General features: G+C 38.3%; 2 protein-coding genes across 3 annotated transcripts in view; both read left to right on the forward strand.

Moving 5' to 3' along the window:
* Nucleotides 1-296: 296 nt before the first annotated feature.
* On the forward strand, nucleotides 297-4,044 carry dmrt3a (doublesex and mab-3 related transcription factor 3a). 2 transcript variants are annotated; one of them, XM_062416664.1, is made up of 2 exons: nucleotides 297-723; nucleotides 2,999-4,044. In XM_062416664.1, the coding sequence occupies exons 1-2, from the start codon at nucleotides 297-299 to the stop codon at nucleotides 4,042-4,044; spliced, it is 1,473 nt and encodes a 490-aa protein (XP_062272648.1). The 2 variants fall into 2 exon arrangements, with proteins under 2 accessions (XP_062272648.1, XP_062272649.1); XM_062416665.1 differs by having other exon boundaries at nucleotides 297-693.
* A 10,121-nt stretch (nucleotides 4,045-14,165) lies between these two features.
* The window catches only part of dmrt2a (doublesex and mab-3 related transcription factor 2a), a 4,071-nt gene continuing 491 nt past the window's right edge, over nucleotides 14,166-17,745 (forward strand). Inside the window, exons 1-2 of the mRNA XM_062417926.1 lie at nucleotides 14,166-14,522; nucleotides 17,243-17,345. Coding sequence (XP_062273910.1) covers nucleotides 14,166-14,522; nucleotides 17,243-17,345 — 460 coding nt within the window. The remainder of the gene's footprint in view (nucleotides 14,523-17,242; nucleotides 17,346-17,745) is intronic.

Below are 17,745 nucleotides of genomic sequence, written 5' to 3' on the forward strand. Positions count from 1 at the left end.
CTCTCTTGGACATTTCTTGCAGCGTGCAGGCGAGTGACAGCGTTTTGGTTACTCGTCTCCATAAGAGCGTGTCAGCCTGATGCATATCTGTGCTGTCAGCCAGAGTTGGGGGGGGGGGGGAGAAAGGTGGATCCACCACTACAAGCCTACACCTCTTATCCTCGTCCTGTCATGCGTGTAGCAGAGCAGCTCCATCCTGCTCCTCCATCTCTCTGACAACAACACTCCCACCACTGCCTCGCCTCTCAGCAGATGCACTTGTGCGTCCTGGAAAAAAACACGCTGCGTCCCACACGATGAATGGCTACGGGTCCCCTTACCTGTACATGGGGGCTCCGGTGTCTCAGCCCCGGGCCCCGCTGCAGAGGACCCCCAAGTGTGCGCGGTGCAGGAACCACGGCGTGCTCTCCTGGCTCAAAGGTCACAAACGCTACTGTCGATTTAAGGATTGCACCTGCGAGAAATGCATCCTCATCATCGAGAGGCAGCGGGTCATGGCGGCGCAGGTGGCCCTCCGGAGGCAGCAGGCCAACGAGAGTTTGGAGAGTCTCATCCCGGAGTCCCTCAGAGTGTTGCCCGGTATTGGCATAGCAGGGGCCGGGGAGGGGAACCAACGAGCCCCGCCGAGGACCGAGGAGCTGGAGCTGAGGTGGAGCAGCTCGGAGCAGCAGAATGGAGCACAAACCTGCACAGGTAGGAACAGGAGGAGGATGAGGAAGAAGAGTTTGAGCTTTTTATTTGTTTAAATGTTTAAATGTGTGCTGAAGTTTGGTTTTATTTTGACAGAATGAAAATAATGAAATGTGACGAAAGTGTGCCATTTGTAAGGAGTGACGTTCAAATGATTTTTCTATTAGTATTACTTATAAATAAATATATTAAATCACAAAAAGCTACAGGATTGCTTCCACCAATATTTATTTAACAAACAAAAAGGAAAATAATGTAAAATGAGCTTTTAAATGTAAAAGAAGGAACGATTGATGGAAGATATTTGTGTTTAATCTTTGGATGAGATCAACGTCAAAGTGTGAAAGTGTGTTGAGATTTTCTTTACAGTTTATTTATACAACAATTGCCAAGAAACACATTTTCCCTTTAACTGAATATTGTATTATTTTTGAGTGACACCTCTGCTGTTATATGAAGATTAATTCAGATAATTTCCCGCTTTAAAAACAATCAGTATAAAGACATTTTCTTGATGCTCAAATGGATTTTTTATAAATCATTTTACAGAAGCACAAGAGACAGACTCAAGGACGTAAACAGATCGATCATTAAATATAAAACATTGTGTTAAATGTTTGCTTTTTATTTAAAATACAACATGGCATGTTAGAATATAAAAAATGCAAGTGTGTGTGTGCAAAAGGTGAAATTTAATCTTGTTTTTGATCAAATATTTACAAAAACTGATACCAAAAAAAGGGAAACGGGGCCTAAAGATGACATCATCATTATCATCACTATAACTATGAGCTGTGTTGTGAGATTTTGTCATTTATTTTAATTTTAAAATCAAAACTTAATTGATATTATTGAGTCATTTACAGGAATAAATAGTGTGTTTGAAAGTTAGTTGTGGCTTTATTTGTAAGCTGATAGTGATTTGTAATTACCAGAGAATGAAGAGAGGCATTACGACTATTCTCTGCATTTATTATTGGACGTTGTGTTCCTTTATGTTTCTATTTAAGGGCTTATTTTTATATAAGAAATATCACATTTTGTCATCCTATTTTGGAAATAGTTTCATTTAAATGCTTTTTATATTTCACCTTGTGCATTATATTCTTTAACTTCAGCACGTTTCTCTTCATTATTGAGCAAACTGGTGTTAATTCACCTTCTTATCATGATACAACATGCTCAATATTCCTCCCACATATGGAGATCATGTACAGCTTATTTAAATCATTACTGAGATATTTCCACCTGCACTTTTCTGTTCACCTGACTCCACTTGCTCGCCTTTTTTCGGACACAAGGCCGAGCTCTAACCTCCAACCTCAGCCTGATTACAACACACAGCTGCAGCGCTTTAAAAGATTACAGTAATCAGCGCCGGACAGCCTGAATCGACTTTCATCGCCATATTTCTTTACAGGAGGTCAACTTCAGATGAAATGTTACCAAGCAACAGGCGAGCTGTTTGTGCCAAATGTGGTCAAAAAGGCATCGACGCCATGCAACGATTCCTCAATGACACACAAGTCAGCACTTTGTGTTAACAGCTTTGCAGAAGAAGAGAGAGAGAGAGAGAGAGAGAGAGGAAATAGAGGAGAGGAGAAAGGGGGGAGAAGATGTAAATCCACATAAATAGCTGTGTTGGAGACAAGTTGACAAGCGATTAATTGTATGTTTCCTTTTTCTTCTTGAGGAGAGCTGAGAGTGGGTTGGAGTTTGTGCAGAAAGTGCAAGTCAGCATGTTTCTGAAGTTTAAATGAGTCTTTTTATAAAAAGTTTTAAAGGCTTAAAATCTGTAATATGTTTAATCCTTTGTAGGTCACACCATAAAAGTGCTATTTAAAAAAAACATTACCTACCTCTTTGAGGCCATGACAACATAAAACATGGATTTTTTTTCTCCATCCATCCATCCATCCATCCATCCATCCATCCATCCATCCATCCATCCATCCATCCATCCATCCCTATTAACCTAAATGTGATGTTTTACAGACCTCATTCAGATCTCATAAAAGAACATGTTATAGAGTCATTCTGTTCATGTACAAGATGAAAAAATTAAACTAAACTTCAAAAATGTCTCCAGCAGGATCTCTTATGTCAGCAGTGATTTGTGTTATTCTTCGTTTATACACTAGAACAACCTGTATCTATAGCAACCATAACACAATCTGATGGTCTTTTTGTGCATTACATACCTCATACAAGTGGTAAAGATTGCCCAAAAAGTTGCAGACCTACAAAGGGTTAATATCTAATGCCTAAATGTTTGTATTGACCCTTTTTTGTGCGTTTTGGCCTGCAGAGTCTACAGAGGAAGGTGCTGATGATGCATCAGGAGGAGAAAACGGAGGTAGCTCCAGTGAGAAGGAGCAGGACCCGTCCAGCTCCCCAGAGGGCTCCAAACCAAACTCCTGCTACACCCCTGAGCCTCCAGACACCCCTTCACACCAGGAGGAGAGCCGCTACACCCTCCCAAAATCTGGCAGCGCAGAAAAAGAAGCCAAAACCGAGAGTCCTCAGAAGTATCCCATCAGTCCTGGAGAGCAGAGCGTCCTGATTGAAGGCCTCGCCGGATCCATCAACCTGCCCTTCAGCCTCAGAGCCAACAGGCCCCCCCTGGAGGTCCTCAAAAAGATCTTCCCCGCTCACAAGCCTCCTGTGCTGGAGCTCATCCTCAGGGGCTGTGGGGGGGATCTGGTTGGTGCCATTGAGGTGCTGCTGTCCAGTCGGAGCCCTGATGGGAGTGCGCACCAGCAAGCAGACCCTCACCCGGACACCTTGGTGCTACCCTCAAATGGACACCTATTCGAGCACACTTTAGGCTCCTACCACCCGGTGTCCTCTTCAGCCAAGTGGTCGGTGGGCTCTGCTTTCCGGGTGCCAGAGTCCCTCCGGTTCACATCCGACTCAGCATCGGGGGTGGTGTCAGGCCCATTGGGTGTCCCCCTTCAGCACCCATCCTTCCCTCAACCCACTCGGTACCCACTCATGCTGCGCAACTCTCTAACCCGCACCCAAGCCAGCCCCTTCGTGCACAACGACGTGACTCTGTGGAATACCATGGCGCTCCAGCAGCAGTACCAGCTCCGGTCTGCAGCCCAGTACATGTCCCCTTTCTCCCCAGCAGCAGCAGCAGCAGCAGCAGCAGCCCAAGCCCCCGTTGGACCAGGTGGGACAGTATTTCGGAGCTCAGCCCTCCTCCCCTCCAGGCCCTCCGAGGAGCAGCGCATCAGCATCCAGGAGGAGAGCTGCACGCTGGGACCCAAATCCGGCCTCTACTCTCCAGATGAGGAGTATGAAGAGCGATCCGACTCTGCAGACTCCCGCATCCTAAACTCCTCCACCTAAAACCAGATGCTGATGATGGACTAATGCAGCAGGGAGAACCAAAAAATAATGTTTCTGTGTAAATTTAAAAAAGGGGGGAGAGTGGGTGTCTTTGTTTGAAATGAACAGTGTCAAGCAGTCACCCCCTTTTTCAAGATGTCAGGTGGACTTGACCAAAACGGATTGAATGTAGCAGACTCGTTGTTGTTTTGACAGTCTGTCCTCATATTTCCTTGTAAAGCATGTTTAGTACTGTGAAAGCTTTCGATGTAAGGATCACAACTGCATGTCAAAAGAGTATGCCAAATAAATCTGAGTAGTCCAAATGGATCAGATTGCTCTTTTTTTTTTAATACTTACTGAACAAAATGAATTTAATTGTGTGACTTGAAGGACTGGAGATAATCGTGCTTGTTCTACAACCAGCTGACCACAATGTAGTTATGGATTTATGGCCTATTTATCAAAGATATTGATAACATTAAAAGCTAATAAATGCAGTGTTATTTATATGTGTCTCTCCAAATCTGTGTATTGCAGCAGGATTATATGTAGGCTAACCGAAGCTTCTTAATTTGTAATAAATCAAACACATCAACCAATATGAACCATTATATCACCAGCTATTTCTAATTTAAAGCCTCTATTATAATAATCAATATCATTGTCAATTTAATTTTCATATAGGGACAATCACAAGATGTAGAAAACAATATATCCTAATAGTGTACTAGTTGATGTAGTATGCAGTATTACAGTAAAAGTAGTGGTTTGGTCCCTCTGACTGATATATTATTATATATGACATCATTAGATTATTAATAGTGAATCAGTGTTAGAGCAACATGTTACTGTTGTAGCTGCTGGAGGTGGAGCTAGTTTACACTACTTTATATACAGTTAGGTAGTTTAGTCCAGTGGTTCCCAACCGGGGTGTCAGGCCCCTCCAAAGGGTCAGCAGATAAATCTGAGGGGTCATGAGATGATTAATGGGAGAGGAAAGAAGAAAAAACAAAGTTCTGATACACAAATGTGTTTTCAGTATGGATCATTTGAACATTTATTGAAATCACACCATGTGACCCTGACTACAATACAATACAAGTACAATATTTCCTTCTGAAATGTAGAAAGTAGCATCAGATGGAAATACTCAAGTAAAAGTAAAAGTACTTTAAAATCATATTTAAATACAATACTTGGTTACTTTCCACCACTGGATGTTGTGGATGTCCTGAGAGCCTGTTGTGATTGAATAAAGAGAACATGAAACCAGCCACAGAGGATGGAGGTAACAATGATGCTTGGTTTTAAGAATTAGAGTCAGGTCAGAGTTGAGCTTTTAAAGGTTCGGGACAGTGACTGGGAATGAAACATATCAATGAGAGTCCTCACAAGTATAGAAAGACACTTAGACTACATTCATTTGTGAGATTCGTGTGTGGATTATAAAACAGAAGATAGAAGCGGGTGTGTGTTGCCTACCAACCCTGAAAGATGTGTTTGACTTGCAGTGAAATTATATTTTATCATCATCTAAATGCTGATTTAAACTCCAACGTACAGATAAAATGATGCAGATATAGATTAACTGGGTTTGTCCTCCACATCAGCAGACCTCCAACCCTCCTGGTTGTATCCTTTTGGTTTAAACCTGTCAAATGCTGCCATCTAGTGGTGTAATCGATTCACTACATGTCTTCAAAACTAACAACTGGCTCCAATAATTGAAGATTTAGGACTGAAATTTAACAAAGAGACACAAATAATTACAGACATTAGGTCTTTGGTGGTAAAACATTTTCAATTTTAAACAAAACCACAACAAATGAAGCTTTTAAAAACAGTCAAATTTCTGTTCATTCAAGCAGATAAAATAAGTGTTTGACTCGTTCACATTTGTTCACAGCACTTGAACCAACAGCTGTGCTCCAGAGCAAATCAGCAGCAGATCCTCAAGGTGGGGGGAACATTTTTTAATCACTCAACCTCCACAGTTTCTCAAACCAGTCCAAAGATTTGGACTGAACATTTTTTTAAAGGTAAGGCAACAGAAACATTTTATGGTTTGACTGCCAACTTTGTTTTTGTGCATCTAAAACTAAAATGACAGTTGATTCATTGATTAGTAATTCAGTCAACTGACCCAAAAATATGCTCAGTTTTTGTCATTTATGAAGTAAAATGATGTTGATTTATCAGCTTCTCTACTTTTGAAATTATATATATATACAAGTTTTGAATTTGATCACTTCCGAAATGTTACACATTTTGGTTTTTAGTTAAAATAAGCAAAGTAAAGATGTCATATCAGGCTCTGCAATGGACATTTTGTCACCGTTTAATTGATAATGAGATTAATTAGTTGATAACATTCAAGTTTTTTATCAAATTATGGCTTTCATCACTAAAATAACAAGTATCAAACAATGAGAATAATAATATTTGTTGTTGTTTTCTGAGCTAAAGAGACACTGGTCATGTTTACCTGCTCTAGTCTGCCTCCCAGTGGACACCAGAGGAATGTCAGGTGTTAAACCAACAGGCCCAAACTACTACCACTACTACTACTACCACCACTACTACTACTACTACTACTACTACTACTACTGCTACTACTACTATAACAACAGGTTAAAGTCGGCATGACAACGTTTACTGTATTTCTCATCAGTATTTTATTACAGGATGTATGTAACAGCAGCTAAATACATTTTTAGTATTATTCTGAGGAATGTATCGAACCTCTACTTATTATTTGGGTATTCATGAAATTTATGATGTATATTACTGTTGAATTATTTGCTACCATACAGCAGCAGTATTATGTGTCAAAGACAAATTTTACTCTGGTACAATAAAGACTTATCTGGTTAAAGCAAAATACTTTGAAGGAAAATATAAATATAATCAGTTTATATGAACATACATACACTGCATCACTGCAGGGAAATGAGTTGATATAAATCAAACTGCTTCATGTGAACAAGAGTGAAATAGAAGTTTGTTGCTCTGAAGTTACACAAAAAATAATATGTTTTAAAAACGTTCATTGTTTAATTAAAGACATGTACAAATAGTAGACTAGGTAACATTTGTAGTGTGTGATGTCAATAAGAAAAGTTACACAGTAGTCACAAAAAAAAATCCTTATTGGTTATTTTTTATGTTTTTAAGTTCAAAAACAGTAAAATTGGCTACACTGATGAATGACTTAACAACAGACAGATATGATAGAAAGTAAAACCTAAATGTGAAATAGTCCGAGCCACGTGAGGTCGAGTCCAGACTACTGCAGATAAATTTAAAATCTCTGGCGGTGACTCGTCCACAGCTGAAGGACACATCCTCCTGTTTGTTGCATGTTAGCCATGAGAGGTCGAGGTGTCAAACCCCTTCAGACAGAGACAAATGCTGTCTCGCCTGGTTTTGTATTCAGCTGCATGTGTTGTCGGTCCATCAGAGACTAATTAACATAACAGGATCCCCAGTGATCCCACACTGCTCTTCTGTCTATACACAGCTCCGGTTACGCTTTACGGCCTGCACAGCGGGACACTTCCAACAAGATGCTGTTGTTTCAATCAACCCCAAAAGTAAACCGGACAGCGTGTGAGAAAGTGTCATTATGTGTCTGTGTGTTGTTTCTCCAGGTTGAGCCCATTAAAACAGTTAAAGTTTGTGTTTTGAGTCATTTCAAAACTAAACAAAACTACAAAAACTAAAAACAAGAGTAAAAATGATCGTTGGGGAAACAAAAATTATACATTTAAACACTAGAGTATGTTTTTGACCTGTTTTAGTACATTAATATATGTTCTTACATTTTATGTGCAATATTATATTTAAAAAAAGACAATTTCTACTTTTTAAATTACCCGTTTTTTAAGTAAAGGGAAGTTTCAAAAGTCCTTATTTTTGCCTTTCCAAACTCCAAAAGGAAACCTCTTTGCAATATCTTCATCTAACATCCTCACGGATTCTTGGAGGCTTAAAGATAAAAACTTCAAATAAAAATACTAAATGACATGTGGAAGTCTTTCAAGGAGCCTTATAACATCCCCAAAGACCTCCAAAGCCAGCAGGAAGACCCAAAAACCTTTCAAAGACTCTTGGAAGTCCTTCATGGTCAAGATGAAATTATTTTCAAAACCCAATATACACATAAAATCGTGATAAAGACAAGGGAAGAACACCCAAAGAGAAAACAAGGATAAAAAGTATGAAATCTCAAAATATTTAAAGACGAGTCATCTCTCCTCAGAACGCTGGGGGATAGAAACTCTTCAAGAGTCCCAAGGATCACCATAACCCTGCAAATACTCCTGAAACTCATTCAAAGATTCCTGAAAACTCCTCAAGGACTCCAAAAACTACTAAAATATCTGCACACCCCTGCATAGATCCCTGAAACCCCTTTATTAACACCTGGAACAGCCTCAGTGAATCCTGGAAGGTTCTTAATCATCCCTGGATCCTTTAATTCCTTCAGTAACACCCACAGAACTCCTTCGAGGATACCCTGATCCATGCAACTGCTCCACAATTCCCTCAATAACGCCTGACTTTTTCTCAAGGTGGTATGGAAACTCCTCAAGAGTCCCTGGACACCGACAAAGACACCTGGAAGTCCTTTTAAAGGTTCATGAAATCTCATCAAGGATCCCAAAAAAACTCCTAAAAGACCCACAGACTTCTGCGAAGACCCTTAAAACGTCTTCAATAAAGCCTGGAACCCCTTCAAGGACCCTTGGGTGCTTCTCAAGGATCCTCTAACATATGACCCATAACTTCTGAAATTCTTCCTACCTATGCATCTACCCCTGAAACTCCTTCAGTAACACCTGTAATCCATTCAAGGACCCATAGAATTCATTCATAGATTCCCAAAATCTCCTCAAGGACCTAAAAGATCTGCAGACTTAGATCCCTAAAACCCCTGCAGTGACACCCATGGATCCTGCTCAACTCCTGAAACTCTTTCAATAACGCCTGTAACCCCTGAACTCTTCCCTATGACCCCCTGAAATCTGCATCTACCCCTGAAAACCCTTGTAATCCATTCAAGGATCCCTGGAACTCCTTCAAGGATTCCTAAAACTTCCTCAAGGACCCCAAAAACTCATGAATGATCTGAAAACTTGTGCATAAAATTCCTTCAGTAACATTGGACCTCATTAAGAATCCCCTAACCTACAGTATATGCAACACCCTGAAACCCAATCCAGGATGCATGGAAATACCTCAATGACCCCCTAATGGACCCCCTAAAATATCCTTTAGGGAACTGGAACTTCCTCATAGACCCCTGAACCGCCTTAAACACCCATCTTTAGTTCCACTATCGCCTTTAAGGATGCTTGAAATGTCTTCTCGGAACACCTTAAATATCCCAAAAGACCCCTGGAAACTCATTCAAGGACCTCTGCAGCTCCCCTATACCTCCCAACCTCCCACCTCCCCCTCCCTGTGACCCACACTGGGAGCCTCTGCTCGGTCATAATGAGCCAGAGGACACGGACAACACATTTCACCTGGAGGGTCGAGCTCAGTGCGGATCCTCCTGTCCGACCGTCCAGCCTGGTCTGCAGATCAAAGCATTCCTGGAGGGGAAACGGCAGCTCGGGGTGGCCGCTCGTAACCCGCGTGATAAATTAAGACGAAGTGGCAAATAAAGCTGCACCTGCAGGCCTGACGTCTTCACCTTCAACACATGGAGGAGCATTTAAGAGGCATCATCTGGATGAAAAAAAAGAAAAGGAAAAAAAAAGAGAGGACAAACGTGTAACTTAATATTTTCAAGAGGTAAAATGATTATAGAAAAGCTCCACAAACTGTATTTTAAAGGATAAAATGGAACAATCTACTCCACTTTATGATATATAGAATAATAAAAATCAAATAAGAAGTCAATTTAAATATACGTTATTTGTTATAAAGAGACCGTAAAAGACGAAAAAACACAGATATCGCAATTAATTAGCTATAAAAATCCCCTTAAAACGTCCTTACGTGTATAGGTGAAGATTATTTGTATTATAAAGATGCCAAAAAAAGAAAGAAAAGCTGAAAATTAATGTAAAAACGAAATAAATGCAAACGCTGAGAGTGGATTTTCGTTGTGATTTATATATAAGAATATATAAAGGAAGCGTAAAACCTGAAATCTAGCAATAAAACATGTTTTAAGTATTAAAATGCCACATATATAGGCGTTTAAAAGCCGATTTTAATCGATTGTCTATAATAATATTAGTGATTTTCTTTATATTTAGTTTTGCACAAACCGATCCTTCTCCTAATGCTGCTATTTCTATTTAAACAAGAAAAGCTCGCATCGTTCATTCATCTCACACATTAGCGGAACAAAAGGCAGCAAGTTATTTACACTACAGCTTCATTTATAGTCTTTATTGTCTTGTCGTCAGTTTCCCATGAAAGTCAGTTGACGTTGAGTAAATTAGACGACGTCTTTTTTTCCTCTTCTTGCGTCAAGATTTCAGTCAACAAGCTGCAAACAAAAGAGCCAAAACACACAAAAAAAAGTGTTCACATTCTTGTTTTAAGTCCTGTGTCACACCCAGAAATGCACGTGCGATAAAAAAAGGCAGGAAACTCTTTGTAAAAAAATGGATAAATATGAATTATTAGTTGTATGTAGTGTTAAGCATACTAAAGTTAATTTTCAACTTCATCACAGTAATATAAAATGGTTAAATAAAGCTAGTAAAGTTGTGTAATAGGATAAATTATGAAATTTGTCACACTGGGGGAATTTCATGGGGTTTATATTACATTACAATGGAAAATGTATTTATTAATATTATATAACAGGTTTCTTAAGGTTATAAAAGTTTGATTTTGGGGGATTTTTAAAGGTTTTTAGTGTAAAGATCTGCATTTTATTATCAAACCTGTATAGATCCAGTCTGATCATTCAAGGGTTAAAATAATTTTTAGGTTTAACTCATCTGTTGTTGTGTGTAGGACTCTCCTGCATGCTGACATGAGTTTTTTTCTTCAGGTTTTGATTGTTGTGAAAACATTAAAATTATCCTGAGGTTTTTTTTTTTCCTTTTCTTCCAGGCGGAGGACAGACTGTAACAACCTGCAGGAGGCATTCATCACATGTCTGCCTGCACTGCCATAAGCTCTTTAAACTGTGATCTGTATAAATATATAGACACACGTACAACACTTTAATAAGGTACGCTGCATATTTACTGTAATAATCCTATAGGGACTTATACAATAAGGCAAATGTATAGTAAACTTGTTCTTTGTTGACACTGGGTTAACCTTACCTACCAGTGGTATTTTTATATTACTGTGGGGTTATTTGTCCAAACTAGAACAAAGTTTTGGACACAATAAACCAAACTTTAGCTTAAAACACTATATATTTATTACATTAAATACTGTAAAATACTTTTAAAAAGAACTACAGTAGACCCTTAAATAGTCTATAAAAAACATTATTTAGTTAGAGTAAGTAATCCAGCAATAAACGCTGTATAATGTTGGTGCTATATTAACTCAAATTAAGTAAATTCTGACCCATTGTGCCTATTAATCATGTGTATAATATCCTATAAAAGGGATCCAAGGATTTGCACTGCATATCCCTTATAGTATACACTATAGTGCTGTGTTTTTACAGTAGTGAAGTTTATGGTGTTTGGTTAAAAAACACAAAAAAAAATGTGCACAATATATGTTTTCTTCAATTGAAACAGCTGTGGCCTAATTTAGTTGCTAATTTCAGTATTAATAACAAACTAAATTAATCAACGGTGCACTTTTACAGGATTTCTTGTACAACAGTGAATATATAACAACAGCCAGATGCCAATATGAACAATGAAAGAGGTTTTCCTCACTGTAATCTTTCTTTCTGTTCTTACTAGCCTTCAAATGTGCTTTCAATGTAAGTGATGGGGGGCAAAATTCACAGTAATTTCATGCAAAAATGCATTTAAATGTTTATCTGATGCTTATATGAGGCTTCAGCAGTCTGAGTTAGTCATATCAAGTGGATATCTGCCACATTTACAGTCTTTTTAGCATCAGATGGTGAGCTGTGGTGGAAGTATAGTAACAAAAAGAGGGACTTTGGCAGTAAAAAGACTGTAAGTATCTAGTTGATTTGACTCAATTGGACGACTGAAGCTTCATATCAGCTTCAGATGAACTTTTAAATAGCCTATTTTCACACAGAAGGAGGACTATGGATTTTTTCCCCCCCATCACTTATATTGTAAGCGCATTATGAAAGGATCTTCTAATGTCCAATAATGATTACAGCAAGAAAAACATATTTCAATGTTCATTTGGACTCCAGACTACAGTCATTTTAAGTTTTTAAAAAAATTGGCTGTCTTTAATGTGTGTTTAACAGGGCTTAGCCTACCTCATTTTTGATGAATAACTTATAGTTTATATTGTTCAATTGCAAAGCATAATTAAATAGCAGTAGCTTACTAAAGCCCTAGCTTAATAAAAAAAAAAGTAATATGTTCAGGGGCAAGTTTTCAATCCAACTTAAAGGCTGGATGTCTAATAAGGTCTTATTGTCCACAAAAGAGACAAAGAGGACATAGCACTGGCATTACAATAAGGCTGGTTTAAAGTACTCTACACTATTAAATGGTGGCTGTGATATTATTAAACTTTCTTATGTTGTTTTTGCACTTTTTTCCAACTTTAATATCAGACTTACCTAAAAATTAAATGTTTTTTACTCATAAGAAGTAATCAGGATAATAACCATCAAATCGTTACTATGGAGATCGAACCCCCCTGCTCCTCCTCTCATTGGTCAGTGGGTGCTGAGAAGCAGCCAATCAGAGGAGAGAGAGGGCGGGACTGACGCGGTTCATAGGAGTGGCGCTTTGGGTCTGAGCCTCAGAGGAAACTTGGATCTGCTCAGAGGAAAGAGAGTGAGAGTCAATCATCCAGTCAATTAACAACTAATTACAAGCTTATTCCGGAGCCTGGAGCGTGTTTGTCTGTTTAAGTGTGTGATTCATGATTCATCGCAGTTTTATCTACTTAAACTACGTGGCTGCAGCTTTCCCCCCTGCACACACACATTCACACACACGCACGGCTGTAAAAACCTCGGGACAGGACAAGACGGGACTGAAAATCCAACTTCTGGAGGTAAAAAAACAAACTCTTATCTCTCGTGTTTTTGATCATTTACAGGTTGAGTTAATGTAGATTGTGCTAGAAATGTTATAGTAGGCTAGTGTTTAATTAAACAGCTGGTGTGAGGTTTTAGCGAAATCCTGCAGGATTATAGGCGATATTTGTGGGAGTCTAATGGGCTGGTTTAATAAATTATTGAACTGTCACTGTAATGTGATTTATTTTAGATAAAGTCATTAATAATTGAAGTTCATATTTGCTGTTTTTTTTTAGCTTCAAGTTAACATGAACTCCCCTTTGACAGTACAAAAATGTGCAGTAATGATCATATTTAAGGACATAGTAGGATATATAGCTTAGAGAGGTTATCTAATGATAGAAGCTGTACTGAGTAAAAGCTTTTTTTTCTACAGTGCAATAGGTTTTTAAGAAGATTTCTTCTTCTTTCTATTTTTGTTGAGACTACATTTTTGCAAATTAAGTATTAAGTATAGCCCTTTAAAAAAAGTATTTTGCATGTCTTGGCCTGTTTGTTTCCTTATTTGTGAAGTAAAAAAAAAGAGGAAGTGTATTAATTATTAACCTTTACTTGACTTCGAAAGACCATTGAGGCACAATAACAGCAACACATATAAGCTTTAATAGTAATAATAATAAGCTTTAAGAGTAACATTAAACAAGCATGAAATGAGTAAGGGTAAAGTGCTGGGGGATACATTGAAGTACACACTGATTTGTTATTTTCTCCGGGTGGAAGCAGGATATTTTTTAGGCCTTATTAAACTTTTCTAAATTAAATAAAATGACAACATGTGTTAATTGGCTTCTCACATGTGATAACTACATTTATTTAAGTCAACAAGATGCTGAGTTGTCGTGATTAATGTATTTATTTAGAAAGCATTAACAGGCTCATACTATTATTAACAGGCTTTATTTCTTTTAGACATAACCCGACTGTGCAAAGAGTCGGCGGAGGACTCGCTGCAGACATGACAGACGCCGCCGGTTGCGAGTTTGAAATCGACGTGGAGAGTTTGGAGACGGAGAGCGACGATCCTGCAGATTCCCCTAGCGCGGCTCCTCTCGGCCAGTGTGAGGACGACGGAGACGGCATCAAGAGCCAAGACAAGCCGGGCCCGAGCGGCTCATGTCCCGGGGATCAGAGGAAGCTGAGCCGGACACCGAAGTGCGCCCGGTGCCGCAACCACGGCGTGGTGTCCTGCCTGAAGGGACATAAGCGCTTCTGCAGGTGGAGGGACTGTCAGTGCGCCAATTGCCTGCTGGTGGTGGAGAGGCAGCGCGTGATGGCGGCGCAGGTGGCCCTTAGGAGGCAGCAAGCCACGGAGGTAGGCCCGGTGTGTGTGTGTGGGAGAGAGAGAGAGTGTGTGTGTGTCCGAGTCCAAATGTTTTTTAATGTTATAAACTTAAAATTTCCATGCATCCAAATGCTTTTAACCCTTTGTAGGTCACACCAAGAAAGTGCTATTTTAAAAAAGTAAATCATTTTTTTGCTTTTCCTATCTCTTTGAGGCCATCATAAAACATGGATTTTTTTTCTCATTGACCCAAAGTTGAATGTTTTACACACCTCTACAGACCTCATTCAGACCTCATTTGTTCAAAACTAAAAAAAACAAACATGTTAGAGACTCATTGTGTTCGTGTACAAGATGAAAAAATGAAACTCAACTTCAAAAATGTCTCCAGCAGGATCTCTTATGTCAGCAGTGATTTGTGTTATTCTTCATTTGTACACTAGCACAACCTGTATCTATAGCAACCATAAAACAATCTGATGGTCTTTTTGTGCATTACATTCCTCATACAAGTGGTAAAGATTGCCCAAAAAGTTAAATGGGTTAAATAGATTTTGTTTTTGATCAGATATCATGACACAAAGTGACCTACAAATGGCTGAGCAGACCTACAAAGGGTTAATACCAGAGATATTCATGTTATTTTTTCTACAAATCTTAATAAAAATGTCAAAAACAATACAAGCCAAGTACCACTAAAAAAAAATCAAATAGCAGTCTTATTCAATGAAGGGTAGCATACTCATCTGCACATTTAAATTGGAAAACCTCCAAATATAATTTCTTTCAGTATTTTCACGGCAGCTTAAAGGAGATGTTTCTCTATACAATATAATCTCAATATATATGCAAGTCAATAACCCCAAAAAAACTCAAATAGCAGTCTCTTTTCATTTAAGAGTAGCGTGCTCATGTGCACATTTAAATTTGAATTGGATCAGACTTTAAAATCAGTGTTTTCACTGCAGCTTCCAGGAGATACATGTTGATTCCTGCTCTATAAAGCTTGAAGTATTTTCTTTTACTGCTTTATTTACTGTGTGAATCAAATGGCTCGCAGTCAGTGCTATCCACACATATAAACACTTCAACAAATGCACAACTACAGCCACTGAAAAATTAATGTTGAGATGCATTTAAAATAAAATAAAAAACTGTTTAACATGAAATTAAATCATATCATCATAACAAATATTGATCCATCACAACTCTGCATCCTCCCTCCAGTTTCCAGTTTTATGGGTCATTTTTCTGAATAAGCTCATAAAAGCATTTCAAGTGTTTTCCTATAACGTTATCTGATTTCTCTGCCTTAAATTGATCTGTGGCCTTCAGATTGAATGAGGTCATTCAGCGTCTAGTATCATCATAATGAAAAAGCTCCCTGTTTTATATTTCAGTCAAGATAATAGCATATTGAGTTTATTGCTCCTTTTAATTTATTTGAGCTTCACATTTATCACTTGTGACCAAATTTACCTCAAAAGGCTTGATTCAGTGTTTCTGTTATATTGGCAGAAAACATTTAGGTTGGCTGTTTATTGACTTCAGCGCTCCTAATTACAAGTTGAGCTCACATCAAGAATTATCAAACAAACACAAACCAGTGTTGTATGTTTCTGGTTTTACTCGCTGTCAGGCTGACATTATGAGTTGATGAATGCAACATTATTCACTGTCTGACATGGATTTTCTTCCCCTTCGTTCTGTCACCGCAGCATAAAAGTCACTGTGTTGATTTCCCAAAGCTAAAAAAAAAAAAAGCCTACTATTAAAATTTTTCCAACCAAAACTATAAGTTCTTATTTCATGAAGGAGGAATCAGTCCAGATTTGATTTTATTGGGGTTAAGTTTTGGGAAGCGAGTGAATCAGATTAAGGGTGAAGGTTTCAGAGTTTAAAGTGTGTGTGTGTTTATTTGACTTTATGAACAGCCAATTGAAAATCAGAGGTTGTCAAATTGTTGGTTTAGGAGTCCTGAGGGATCCTCAATGTTGTCCCAGCAAATGAGCAACTATTTATTTAAACATGTATTACTCAGTCAGCTCTACGTGATTGCATGTAGACAGTTACATCTTCATCTTAAATTATAAACAACACATATTTCACTTAGGTCAATCATTTTGCATTCGTAAACGTAATTTATGTGTTTTGACTCGTGTGACATGCAGATAGCGCTGTAAAATAATGGACCGTGTCAGCTGAAGTATTTTAAAGATGATACCAGATGAATGTTTGTCTCTATTTGAAATGTGTGTTCAGTGTGTGTCATTTGATATGTGTGTTTGTTTCTCGGCTTGTCCAGCTCGACTTTTTACTACGTACGCTTGTGAAACTTAGATTCTTGTAATGCGATCGGGTTTAGCTGTAAAAAAAAAAGAAAAAAAAAAGTGCTGATTATTGTCTGTCTTTTTCTCTTTTCTATCCTTATAATCCCCCCCAAAAAACTGATGTATTAAACATGTTTAATATTATTTAACTTTAACTCTATTTGAGCCTAAATTTCATGTTAAATTGCTCAACACAGCAATCCAACTATAACACCTTTAAAGACAAAATACAGTACAGAGTATTATGGCTCATATTTAAACAGGATTATTATTAAGAAGCTGGCTCATATTATCCAAACACACACATGACTTGGGACTTTATCTGTGACAAATCAGCTATAATTTAAGGATCATGAAAAAAAGAACTTGAGAGAGGACGTTTCTTTTTCTAAGTCCGTTTTTGTTTTCTCAATTTATCAGGATAAGAAAGGAATATCTGGGAAACAAATTCCAGCAGAGAGGAGGACGATATATCAGCGACATATTCGACCATCCACCATGCTGGCCAAAAGCATCCTTGAAGGTAACACAGAAAGAAACATGTTTTATTTCATTGCATGAAAAAGTTTCAGAGCTTTTCCTGCTTTTCTTGGCTTGTCGTCTGTCACTGTTTGACTCTGATAAATCCTTCTTTTCTCCTGTAGCTTGTCTTGGATTTCTATATATTTTTTCCATTAACAACACTAAATCAGGATCAGGGCTTGCTAACATTTGTAAGCAGTAACTTGATAAACTTCTTTCTTTTTTTGGCATGCAATCAGTCTAACATAATAGCACATTCAGCACTGTCACAACATAGAAAGATGACATTGTAGTGCAGCATGATTGTTATCTTGCGATACTGTCCAAGCAAGATAAAGAGAAACTCGTCCTTTTGTTGTTGTTTTGCATGTTTCTCATGAACATTTCTGCATGCATGCTTG

This window comes from Scomber scombrus, chromosome 4 (genome assembly GCF_963691925.1).
Source record: "Scomber scombrus chromosome 4, fScoSco1.1, whole genome shotgun sequence".
NCBI classification, from domain to species: Eukaryota; Metazoa; Chordata; class Actinopteri; order Scombriformes; family Scombridae; genus Scomber; species Scomber scombrus.

Bases quoted from the DNA above. Each gene is read 5' to 3' on its own strand.
- dmrt3a (XM_062416664.1), top strand. From the start codon at position 297: ATGAATGGCTACGGGTCCCCTTACCTGTACATGGGGGCTCCGGTGTCT. The intron at 724-2,998 runs GTTTGAGCTTTT...TTTGGCCTGCAG, and splicing joins GAGGAGGATGAGGAAGAAGA to AGTCTACAGAGGAAGGTGCT.